Below are 13,009 nucleotides of genomic sequence, written 5' to 3'. Positions count from 1 at the left end.
CTGAGGGTGAAGGAAAAAAGCAGTGTGCCATTTAATTGTCGGTCATCTGTCCCCAGAAATAATAATAGACGGTCAGTAACCCAGTGAGAAGGAAATCAGTAAAAGGGGAGATGCTGAGTGTTGTCTGAAGACAAGTCTATTGTTCAACCGTGGTGGCTGAATTTCCAAACATGTTCTGCCTTCCGAGGTTGGAAGTGCAAATCTGGGAACCGTTGGGAATATCTTGATAACCCTGCATGTGGACTCCAACCAAATACTCATGCCAGTTTATAGGCAATTGAATAACTCCTGTTATCCAAACCAGTGATTTCGATGGTTGAGAAACTGTTTTAGCTGTTTTGCCAGTTGAGTACATTTTTTATGTGGGCCTAGCCTAACTAATCAACTGTTACAGAAAGAGAAAATCCTCTGATAGCTATATCCCAACTGTTTTCAGCAGGCAACATGCATGGACAAGCCCGCCTGTGGGCCGCAGGTGGATGCTGGAAAAGCCACTTCACTTGGTGGGGGTCTTGGCTTCCTCGATTGTACAATGCGAGTGCTGGAGAGGTTTGCACAGGAATCTCATTGCCCTGTTGTTTTATGATTCTATTTTTCTATTATCAACTTCGGGAACACATTAGAAAAAGAAGACAAGTTTGAGAGTAGAGTCTAGAGCACGAGGATATTGTGTTCTTGATGACCCTCCTCAACTGTGAGACATGGAACGCCATCGGCAGCCCTGATTGTGGGTTTCTGGAAGGTGACTGCACTCTATCTTATGTGTTTCTGTGTCCCAGGGCTTGACTTAGAGTCATTCAACATTGTTCAACTGAACTGGGTGCCAGGCTAGGCTGTGTCATGGTGAAACATTTCTTGCTAATTTCTCTGTGAGAAGTTAATCCTGGAAAAATTAAGCTTTGTTTTGAAGACGTTTGTATAGAGTCTGCGAAGCTAACTGCACTTCTTTTGTCCTGAAAATGTCTGGACTGGAGAGCCATGTCAAAATATGGGGCTGCCCCACTTTGCTCACTGTGTAGGGTGATAAGGACACCTCACTGGCTGGGGCAACTCTTCACCTTTGTCCTGCATGTGGGTGTGTCCTTTCTGCTCTTTGTTGGGGGCCAGACTTCGAGATCCGACATTGTGGGAGACATTCTATGCAGTGATGTGGGTGTGCTGCAGGGTGTCTGTAGGAAGATAGGGAGGAGCTACCCTTCCATGAGAGGAAGAGGACAGAAAATGACCGGCCAGTCCAGACCACACACGGACACATGCCGATTCTGACTCCATGCTGTGGAATAGTAACACGACCCAGCTACATAGCCCCAAATGGCTGGGGACCTTCCTTTAACCATCCGGCCTCAACGTTCCATGGCTCCTCTTATTTTCACAGCCATGCAGGTGGTGGGTTTGGCAGGACAGACACAGTCATCACTTTCACTTATAGACGAGGACACCCAAGTATGCTGTGGGGTTTCCAATGTCCTACAGCTGGGTCCTGGGGATTCCTTCTGAGTCTTCCCCCGACAACAACTGAAGCAGCAAGGACTAGACCATTAGGAATTGTCACTGCCCAGACTGTGCTTTCTCTCGGGCTCCTTAATCCATACCAGACTGCCTCTGCAACCGTCTTGGTGGGCAGTAGGATGAAAAACTAAAAATGCCCCTTCCAGGCAACTGCCCCAGGTTCCCACCTCTCCAATCTTCCTTTGTTCAAGGTGCCTGCTCAGGGTCAGTTTCTGGCATCTCCCTTCTGCTGCCATCTGATGCTACCTGTCACTCCTTGGTCCTGGAGAGCTGTCCTCATCTTGTCCCTCGCTTTTCTTTGACTCTGGTCCCCCTAGGGTCCCAGGAAACTAGTGACCCATTGCAATTTTAGGCAGAAGGCCCGGCACTTGGAGCAACTCTCTGGCCTTCAGGGATCAGCATGGAGCGAGTGGAGAGCAGGTGGCCACCAGCCCCCGGCAGCTGGAGGGACAGACGGCTGTGGCTCTCTCCACCCTGTGGCTCTGACAATTCCACGGGGAGGGAGATGGACATCCACCCCTTAATTTGTTTCAGCTGTTGCCTGATTGGCACGGTGTCACCCTGCTGCACCAGCTGCTCAGAGGCTGTGGGTGGCCTTTCTTCCGTTATGGAAACCATCCTCCGAGTTTCTAAAAAAATGCAGTTCTTGTGGTTATAATGAGCAAATTAATTGCAGGTGCAATGCAGCGTAGCATCTGTTCATTTTAAGCTTTTAATTGTCATCCCTTTCTGGACGGCGCAGGCTGGTCTGTTGTTTGCAAGGACTCCTCCTTTTGCCAGTTGTCCGGTGGCCTGAGAAGCACCTGAGCCCCTGAGGAGCCCCAGCCTCATGCTTGAGGGTCATACAGTGGGATGCCCCTCGCTAGCGGCACATTCCTGTCTGCAAATTTCTTAAATTCAAGCAAAGTAAATGTAGATGCTTTGCACGGGGACAAGGCCCAGCACTTGGTGGGTTTTCGTAGAGAGCAATTGGCCCCAGAGCTGCCATGAGTGTGGGGACCTTTGAAATAGAGCTGGGATTCCCTCAGATAGTGTCAAGATGGATTCTGCTGCAGTCCAGAAATTATCCTGCTAAGGACAGCACCACCTGACCCAACTAGGGTTTCCTCCAGAAAAGCGCATGTTCTCCCATCGTTCTCCATGGCACGGTCCATGGTGTACACCATCATCTCCAGATGCATTAGTCATGGAGTTTCTGTGAGTTTGTCTGAACATCAGGACTTGGCGCACTTTGGTACAAGGTAATCCATGCGAATCCCTGCAGGGAACTTAATGCATCAGGAATTGTGCTCTCTCGTTGGCTTGTGAAGATGTTCTGAGCTTCAGCACAATGTACAGATCAGCAAAAGACAGACATAAACATATCACTCACAGTCCATTACAGGAATTCTGATTCGGTGGGGAATGGAGTCCTTGGTCATGTTCTGGACTTGCCTTGTTTTTAGGGTGATATTAATCTTTCATTCATGCAACAAAAATGTTGAGTATCTACTGTGAATTAAGGGATGGAGATAGGAGCCAAGTCTCTGAGGTTTCACGGTTTTTAGGGAAGAAAGGAAAGTACTATAATGCAATGTAGGAAAGGAATGGTGGTTTGTGCAAATTGCTGTTTGTGTATTGAGGAGAGGGACCAAGCTCTGAGGGGTCCAGGAAGCATGTCCGCAGGTGTGATATCTGAGTACAGGTTCGGCAGCCAACAGGGAGGAAGAGAAACACTCCAGATATTGTGACAAGCATTGAAGACACTGTGGTGCCTCAGTCCTCTTGGGCATCTCAACATGAAAGTTTCAACAGCACTGGGTCAGAGGCAGCGGCCTGAGCTTTAACTGCATGACATCCCAGAGGACAGTGTCATTTGGAGGAGCCCATATAACCACAAGAAAGAGCTTCTTCTCAAGGATCCCATAAGTAGCTCCACTGAGGTTGCCTTGTGTGGAAAGAACAAAAAAGGAAGTTGTCTTCCTGGAAATGCTGATGATTCTTGTTCTGCTCTGGGGAGGGGCCACCATAGATTTCAAAAAGTTTTTCCATCACCTTGAGGCACCAGGAGCTGAAATGAAGCCAGCACCTCCAGGGTCACATTCCTGGCCACCTACCCTTGGTGTTAACTGGAAATAATCTCAAAATCCCACCACTCTGTAAACACCAGCATTGGCTCTCTGAGTTGGTTCAAGTGGCTTAGTTGATTATATGTCTTATTGTTTTAAAACACAATACATTAATAGAAATGTGAAGTATACTAAGGACAACAGACCCGGAGGCAACTGGCGTTGAGAAGATTGTTCATTACGCACAGTTCTCAAGAGGAGGGGTCTCAGCATCCCAGGCAGGGCCACACGGAGAAGCACCAGGGTTGGTCAGGAGGTAGAGGAAGCTGGGGAAACATGAGCAATAGCCTCTGTTGTGGTTTCCAGGGAAGGAAACAGCTAGGCAGGGTCATCAGGATTAGGACTGGCTAATTTGAATAACTTCAGCAGGCTGTGGGGTGGAGGGACTGCCCCTAGTTGTCTGGGACCTGGCCCTAGGCTGATTAGGGCGGGTGAACAGTGGTCCAGAGTGTGAGAGCCCCATAGAGGAGGTGGTTGGACTGTGGGCTCTGCATTGGTTGGTTTGTATTTAAAAAACACATTCCTGGGTGAGTTTTTACTATCTCCAGGGTTGGGCTAAATCTGGGAGAGACAGTCTCTCCAAGACCAACAAAGCCCCAGATGTCAAAGCATCAAATACAGAAAATAAAAACATACTTGATGTATCTACTCTCAAGAGAACTGGCCCATTGAGTGGACTCAGACAGAATAATACAGGCTCTTTCTTGGACAAGATGAATTCCTCAGACAATTATGCTGGAGGCCTTTTGGCAATCTCCCGTACACAAATGTCGTGAAAAACAGAGCCTGATGTGTCTCAGTTATATTGTCTTATTTGCAACCAAGAAGATAACATATGATTCCCCACCCCACAAAAAAAGCTAAAATTTGGTAAAAGAAGCAATTTGCTCAAAAATGAGCAGTGGGGATTTAGATCCATGATTACTTGATTTTGCAACCCTTTCATTTTCCTTGCAGAAGTTTCCTAAGTTTTTTCTTACTATTTTTTAAAATTTTATTATCGCTTATTTTTTCCTACCCCATGTAGCTTGAAATAGTGAGAAGTCAGAAAAACCTTCCTATTCAGGAGGGGTTAGTTGGGACATTCTAAATATCCAATCCATTACTCTTTTTTTTTTTTTTCTGCTTTATCTCCCCAAACACCCCCTGTACACAGTTGTATATCCTAGTTGCATGTCCTTCCAGTTGTGGGATGTGGGACGCCTCCTCAACGTGGCCTGACGAGCGGCACCATGTCCATGCCCAGGATCCGAACCTTGGGCCGCTGCAGCGGAGCACGTGAACTTAACCACTCGGCCACGGAGCCGGCCCCCCATTACTCTTTTTTTTTTCTTTAGTTTTGCTCACTTTTCACCAATATATTATTTTATTCTAAAAAATATGAGAACTCAAATAAAGAACATAAATAACATATGACCCTTTATTCTTAGACATAATAAGACTTAGATCCGCATCTTTCCAAAAATATTTCTATGCATATATACACACTTTCACATATACGTGCTACAACTTTTCCCTACAAAGTGGGATCATAACATGTATATTTTCTAAACTACTCACACTTATTTTAAGCAATTACACAGATTTTGCATTTAAATGATTGCAACTAACACATTTTATTGGAAAGCTTGTTTGGCTCTAAATTTTCACTATTCCCCAAAACACAGGAAAGAAGTAATTATCTGAAAATGATTGAGAAATGATAAAGCCAAGAAAGGAAATATTTCTGAAGAATTCGGGAAAAAATTCGTAAGAGATTACATCATGCCCTCAGGATTCTCCAAAATGACCATTACACAGAAACTCAGCAATTAGGAAACATGCATTTTTGACCAAATCATCTTTTTCAACCAAATTGCCATGCTAGCTATGTTTCTTTCAGTCCTGTTGCCTCACAGTCAGAACGTTGTTTGCGGGTCACCTGGAAGCAATCAGTGTCACTTGATAGCCATGATGTAAATCCTTCCCACCATTCCTGACCTAACGTTATGTTAGGTGATTGTTAAATACAGTCCTTTTCTCTCTTTTACACTTCACAGGAAAGTATTTTATTGGTGTGGCGTTGCTTCATATTTATTTCCATAATGTACATTATGCTCCATTAAAATTAATTAACACGATAATTTTCCTGTGCTTATGCTTATGTATTTTAAATAGTGTTTTCCCTACTGTAGCTTGAATGGAATATTCCATCAGATGACATTAATGAAATTCATATTCTTTGCATCTATACAGCAAGGTTTTTCTTTTCTTACACTTAAGAATATTAATTTTTCCTTACAGTAACTTACCTTTAATCTGTGGCTACCTCTAATTAACAGGAAGATCAACACTTACCATATAAGAAACAAAAAAAAAACACCCACCTGGCAATAGTTGAATGGCTAAATTGGTTTAGAATAGATTCAAAGTATTGCTGTGATATTCTTTAAATTCAAACCAATGACCCAAAAGCCTACTTTTTCTCTAACGTAGTCATTTCAGGCAAAGCAGAGTGGAGAATGGCAGCAATTATCTCAACACTTAGACCATTAAAACCTACAATTGAAAAAAACAGTTGATTTAGCTACCTTTTATTTAGTATTTTTGAAATTTACTGAACACATTCGCGCTTCGACTTTTCAAGCTGTCTTTCTGTTTGCTTTTATAGAGCGAGAGAAGATAGAGTTTGGAAACAGAATAATTTGACTCTTTACTCAGAATTTGTGTTAGCGAGTAGGTAGAAATCAACCATTAGTCGAGGCATTTGGGATGAAGAATGCTGCCCTCCATCTATGGATTTGTTCAAAAGCTATTATCGAGTGCTCCCTGTTCTAAACAGTGGCAAATGACAGTAAATAAAACAGAAAAATTCACGCCCTTTTAGAGCTTACTTTTGATGTGGAAGCAATAAATAAGATCAATAAAAAAATCGTAGTTTAATGGGTGATGGGTTCTAAGGAAGTGTAGGGGTGAGGGAGAGGAGGTCTGGAATTTTAGATGGAGGGGTGGGGCAGGAGAGGCATCTTCTCGAGGTGAGGAAGTCGAGACTCGAAGGAGGCACAGGAGGGAGGCAAGGAGATGCTGAGTGGGGAGCAGCCTGCCAAGGGGACAGTAGGACACTGAGGGAGGTACCCAGTGATGCCCGGGAGTGGCGAGATGTCAGGATGTCTGGGAGGAGGGAGCAGGTTGGGAAAGGCGAGGAAGTCAGAGTGCACGCAGCCCTGAGGTTGTCAAGGAGAGTTCGCTCCGAACAAGAGGCTCAAGGTTTGAGCAGGAATGATGTGTTCTGACTCATCTGAAAAGGACACGCACGTGGTTGCTGAGCTGATGTACATTACGGATGGGAGGTGCTGAAGCAAGGAGCGTGGTGAGAGATAACTGCAGGGTCCATGCGAGAAAGGATGAAGGTGGGGGCCAGGGTGGAGCAGTGGTGGGAAGTGTTTGGACTCTGGATAGATTTTGAAGGTAAAGCCAAAGGATTGCTGGCAGATCAGATGGGGGATGTAGGAGAATCCAGGAGTGATGGGTGACGCCGGTCTTTTGCCCAGGGCAGCTCAAGCGTTGTGAAGACTGGAGAGGAAGTGGCTTTGAGGGGAAGATAAGGAGTCCAGTTTGGCTCTGTGTCCTCTGACTTGCCTCCTAAAAACCAAATGGGGATAATGCAATTGCATCTTGGAATCTAGATTGAGGAAAGAGGTCCAAACTGGAGGTTCTGGAGACACATACCGCGGGGGTAGTCAGGAAATCGATATTATTTAAAACCGCGAGGCTAGCTGGGACCACCAGTGAGGGGTTGTGGATGGGAAGGACAGAGGCCTGAATCCGCTGAGGATGGTGGTTTTCACCGGCCAAGGAGGTAAGGAAGAGCTAGCTGGGAAGACCCAGGGGAGGCTGCTGGAAGGCAAGAGGAAAACCAGGAGTATGGAAGGTCATCCTAGAAGCCAGTGAGCAAGGGAGGAGTGACCGCTGTCAGGTGCAGAGGGATGCCCCCGGGATGCAGGAAAGAGCAGGCAGTGGGGACCCTATAGGAGCAGTTTCCATGGAGGGTGGGGAGGAAGCACCACGTGGGAGGAAGGAAGCAGGGATGCTGGTGGCAATGTCTGAGCATCCCACCCTGCCCTCCACCATATGCCATGTGCCGAAGCCACAGGACCAACAGCACATCTCGCATCTCTCTTGAGATTCACCTCTTCCTGAGCATTTGGGAAAAACTATTTGGAAGCAAACACGTTAATTTCTCATGATTTAAATATAAAGAATTTCAAAGAACCGGCCAACACTATTCCAAGACTCCCAGCGACGTGAAGCCACTGTCTCCCAGGGAGAGTTTGAGAAACACGGGGAAGAAAGGGCCCCACGGTTAACGGACATCCCTCTGGTATTTTGGTAAAACAAATCAGCCTTCTAAAGTCGGCTAGAGCATTTGTGTTGTTAGGGAATGTTTCCATCGTGACTTTATAATCTGCTACTCGTAATCGATGCCTGATACCTGTGTATTTTCTCACGTAAACAAGTTTCTAAGGTGATGACACTTTCCTGAGATGCTATTTGTCCCTTCCTGAAAAAATTACATTGAGCCTGTCACTAAAGGAAGACTATTTGGTTTTTAATAATCTCTCTCTCTCTCTTTTTTTTCCTGTTAGCCCCCAGAGGCAATCCTGAAAGCACTTCCAATAGACAGGTGAGTATGTCTCTGGTTTAGTGTTCCGAATTTGCTGGTTTAATCGCAGGCAATAGACATGCGGGGTTCTGTAGATTTGGAAAATAAAGTACCATCCAGGAAAAGAAGTGAATCAGGAGAGAATGTATCGTGTTTGCACCCCTGGGAGGCCGGAAAGAGCCTTGCAAGATTCTATCAGAAATCACCCATCGGTTTGCTGAATCCTCAACTGAAAGATTTTGCTTTGCTTTTTGTGTGTGTGTGTGTGTGTGTGCTATTTATTTTATTATTTTTAGAAAAATTTCCCAGTCCCCTTGTTTTGTGGAAATGGTTGTTTTAAGCAATTCTCTGGGATTTGGTATTTTTTCCTTACCTCTTGTGGAGGAGATAGCAGAGAAAGGAGACCCTCTTGGCCTCCAAGGGAATATGCTCTTTTCATCTAAGGATCCCAATAGACAAATGTTCGGCTCCAAAAGAAGTTCCCAGTTTCCTGCTGGGTGTTTATAGACGGATTTCTGTGTTTCTGAGTCTGTATCTCTACACGTGTAGTTAGAGGAGACCATTGTGGTAACTCTCTCCAGCATCCCAGGCCACAACCTATCCAAAGACTATTTTCCAGAAGATAAATGTGAGCAGGTTAATCTCTCCCTCCCTCAAAGCCGGGGCAAAATCCTCCTGGTTTTTTTTTTTTTTTTTTTTTGGTGAGGAAGATTCGCCCTGAGCTAACATCTGTGCCAATCTTGCTTTACTCATTGTACGTGAGATGCTTCCACAGTGTGGCTGATGAGCAGAGTAGGTCCATGCTGGGGATCCGAACCCTCAAATCTGGGCTGCTGAAGCAGAGCACGCGGTACTTTAACTACTGGGCTGGTCCTCAAACCCTCCTTTCTTCAATTTATTATTTACTTTGGCTTCACCTGTTAGATGTCAGGTCGACATTTCCTGAGGGCAGCCCCTGTATTTGTTGTGGGTTTTCAGTGGAGACCTCCAACGCACACCTTGGATGTAATTTAAAACTGTTTCATTAGGAAAGATGTGCGATATGGTCTTCTTTGTTTAGCAAATGTTTATGGTTTTAACTTCTTAAATCCCACCACAAATCACTTGCACTTTAGAGCAGGGCTGGTCTGAAAGCAATTACCCTCGCTGAGCGCCAGAGGGTTGTTTTCATTAGACGGGATGATGATTGGCGCACGTGTGCTGCACTCAATCTTAAATAAACTCAGTTCAAAACAGGAGCCTCACTCTTCAGCTTTTTCCCGGAAAAAGAAACTAAATCAGTTTCTCCGGCTCTCTTGACGGTGTCTGAATGGAGAAACTGGCGTCCATGCCGTGATTTCAGTGGCTGTCACTGCAAACTATGGTCCTGGAGGAGGTCCTAATGTGTACGCCAGCTGGGGCTTGCACGTGATGCAATAATGGAAGACCATAAATATTTCTTTGAAGAATAAAATAGTACCAAGCATCAAAATCTTTCACTATATGAATAACCACAGATGAGAAATATTAAACGAAGGGAAGATAGGATGCACAAAACTCACATTTAATAAAAAAGGGAACTGCCTTGGGAGTAGCCCGGTGGTGCAGTGGTTAAGTTTGCACATTCTGCTTTGGTGGCTGGGGGTTCCCGGGTTCACATCCCAGGTGCGGACGTGGCACTGCTTGGCAAGCCGTGCTGTGGCAGGTGTCCCACATATAAAGTAGAGGAAGATGGGCATGGATGTTAGCTCAGGGCCAGTCTTCCTTAGCAAAAAAAGAGGAGGATTGGCAGCAGATGTTAGCTAAAGGCTATTTTTCCTCAAAAAGAAAAAAGTGAGCCATCTTCCTTGGTCTCTTCTCCACTTTCCATCGCAATTCAGAAGAGATCAGAGCCGCACTATCAAGCTGGTGTTGATGTAGTTACAACGTTAGTCTCATCGTCTCCTCCAACAGTTCTCACTAGCTTTAGTAACCGGTGAAATAGATTGATGGCTTATCTTTCTCCATAACTTATTAAAACCAAACTTCTGATTAGCTCAGTGCAGGAGACACATTTTTCTCTCTTCTCACCACCTGCTCATATATTTATCGGGGGAATAAAAGTCAACCCAGAAACTCCCTAAATGTTAAAATTTGATTATTTAAAATAGTGAAACAGAAGCAGGAAGCAACTTACACTGGTCAGAACTGGTGCACTTGGAAAAATAAATCTAGAAGATTGCATATTGCTTTTCATGTTCATTCTAAATTATTTTTAAGTGGCTGCAGGGTGCAAAATTCCAGTGTTTTAGTAAACTAACTTTTCAGGTTGCATTTCTTCTTAGAGAGGTAAAGAGTCATTGGAAAGGATGAAAAGAAAAATTTAAAAATAACAAGTATGGCTTTATCAACTTTGAAGCATAAATGAGATCACGAGAACTATTTTTGTATAATAAATCTAAAGTGATAGGAGATTCTGCAGAACATTTAATGTATTTCATCTACTCACAATATATGAAGTGACTGCCAGTTTTCTCAACCAATACATTTTTCCCGATATTTTAGGTTATTTGGAGGGAGGAAAGTACTAGAAGTTAAGAATGTTTTCATTGCTTTTGATTTATCCTCACACCCCAGATGATCACCCTAACGCTAGTTCTTTTCACATCTCTTTTAAAATATTGCTTTTCTTCTTCTTGTTACCAGATAGGCTGGTTTCATTCCTAGATGGCGAGCCTTAGTCTTCAGACATGCGAGATGCCAACTTCGCAATATAATATCTCTTTTTTCTTGTCTTTTTTTTTCAGCCAAGGAAGCAAGGATAAGTGGCTCCTGCATCGGAGGCGGTTCCTAGACACGTGGGAGACTCCTTCCCCAAAAAAGCAATTAAAAAACAAAACCAAAAACACATAGTATTTGCACTTTGTACTTTAAATGTAAATTCACTTTGTAGAAACGAGATATTTAAACAGACTGCTTTAATCTGTGAAAATGGAAGGGCTGGCTTCAGAAAATTAATCACATACAATGTATGTGTCTTCTTTTGACCTTCAAAATCTGTCCTTGGTGGAGATGTATCTTGAATGGATTTAAGCTTCATTTCCTCATCCTACACGTGTTAACACAGAAACCTTAACCTGGGGCACTTTGGTTCCAATCCTCTGCTTTTTTTTCCTGACCATGCAGTTACCTCTTGTCACACCAAGTCTGCTTCCTTTGGAATCTACTGTACTTGCAGTGTTGCTGAATTTGTGTGGGAAGCTTTCTGAGCCCATAGACGTTAGTAATCTACAGCTGTCTGCATCACGCAGTTAACCAGTGCATGGATTTGTTTGTTTCTTGGATTTTCTGTTAGTTTGTTTTGCTTTCCAGAGATCTCGCTCACGCATTGAGTTACGCAACCACTAAAGCCATCCTTACAGCTAGTGCCTTGGTAGAAAAGACTATTTTTCAAACTATCTTTGATGTGCCTGCCTTCCCGTTTCAAGCTTCTGTTTGAACTTTTCCTTGAGCTCACATTAATCGTGCAGGAAGATGCTAGAGAATTGTACCTGCTGTCCTGAGGCAGCGTCAAGGGGCTCGTTGTTCAGAAAAGTAAATTTAATCATGGCCTGGCCAAGCCAGCTAGACACACTTGTCTGCTCTGTTTTTCCTCTTACACCTGGCCGTTACCTGTCCTGCTGTGGTCCACCTGGGGCCCACTGGAAGGTAAAATTATTACCTGAACAAATTAGGAACAGTCTCCCTAAAGAAGCCACGGCTGGGATAAGCTGTGGCCCGCATGTTGGTGTCGGCAGTCAGGGAGAGTGGCTCCAGCTCCTGTGTTTTCTCTTCACTCTTTTCCGAATGCCTCCAGGCACAGGACTTGCCAATGGGAAATTCATCTGAGTGGTACTTGTGAGAGAAGGTCAGGAACTGAATGCCCACGCTGTGAGCCACAGAACCGGCTCGATGTGCAACCAGCTGGCACTCTCAGAGCTGGACCCAGACACCAGCGAGAGCCCACTGGCTCTGCCGAGCCATTTGGAGGACGGTCCCAGAGCTGTGTGTGGCGACTTATGATGCTATCTCAGCTCCGACTTTTGGTTGGAAAAAGAAATCTTCATGGCCCCAAATCCCCAGCACGTGTCATGTAAAATGATCTCTGTGAAAAGGCATGAAGACATTTTACGAGGCTTCTTACTTATTTAAACTGTGCGAAAGTAAACACCGAATCTTGGGAGCCGCGGAACCAGCTCAAGGGTGTGTCACCATTGTTTAAAACACAGTTATGATGCTGAACTTATTGGATAATCTTTTATATTTCTGAACTTTGAATTTAATCATTTTTCTTAGATTAAAATAAAATATGCTATCAAAACCGTGCTTAGTGCTTTCTTTCCAGCGAAGTACAGAGTTTTATAAGTGCTTACTTTTAAGGGTGTCTACCATCAGAGAGGCAAGGCAATAACGTTCTGGGTCAGAATGAATTTGAGTCCTGACTCTGCCCCTTTTGCCTCTGTGACTTTGGACAAGTTGCTTACCTTTTAGTGCTTCCGATTCCTGCTCTGGAAAACACGGATGATGGTGGTATGCAGATCTAGGGTGAAGATTATACGAGTTAATATACGTCAAGTGCTTAGGGCCTGGCACAAAGGGCTTAGTATTCTCCCTTATTACATGAAACAGTCATTCACTGACTAATTAATAACTGTGAATACTTCTCATGGTACCAGATGCTATGGCAGACTATAGAGGAAACAAAAGAGGTTCTTGTTTTGATTAAAGCTAATTCTATCCACTAAGTCACACA

General features: G+C 44.3%; 1 protein-coding gene across 4 annotated transcripts in view; it reads left to right on the top strand.

Annotated features, from left to right (window-relative positions):
• The window catches only part of SMOC2 (SPARC related modular calcium binding 2), a 170,274-nt gene extending 157,697 nt beyond the window's left edge, over nucleotides 1–12,577 (top strand). For all 4 annotated transcript variants that reach the window (XM_014843198.3, XM_044761224.2, XM_014843199.3 and 1 more), the window contains exons 12-13: nucleotides 8,243–8,280; nucleotides 11,025–12,577. In XM_014843198.3, coding sequence (XP_014698684.3) covers nucleotides 8,243–8,280; nucleotides 11,025–11,042 — 56 coding nt within the window. In that variant the 3' untranslated portion in view covers nucleotides 11,043–12,577. The remainder of the gene's footprint in view (nucleotides 1–8,242; nucleotides 8,281–11,024) is intronic.
• The last annotated feature ends 432 nt before the right edge of the window (nucleotides 12,578–13,009 follow it).

This window comes from Equus asinus, chromosome 1 (genome assembly GCF_041296235.1).
Source record: "Equus asinus isolate D_3611 breed Donkey chromosome 1, EquAss-T2T_v2, whole genome shotgun sequence".
Taxonomy (NCBI): domain Eukaryota; kingdom Metazoa; phylum Chordata; class Mammalia; order Perissodactyla; family Equidae; genus Equus; species Equus asinus.
This window is presented reverse-complemented; position numbering and strand designations above follow the sequence as displayed.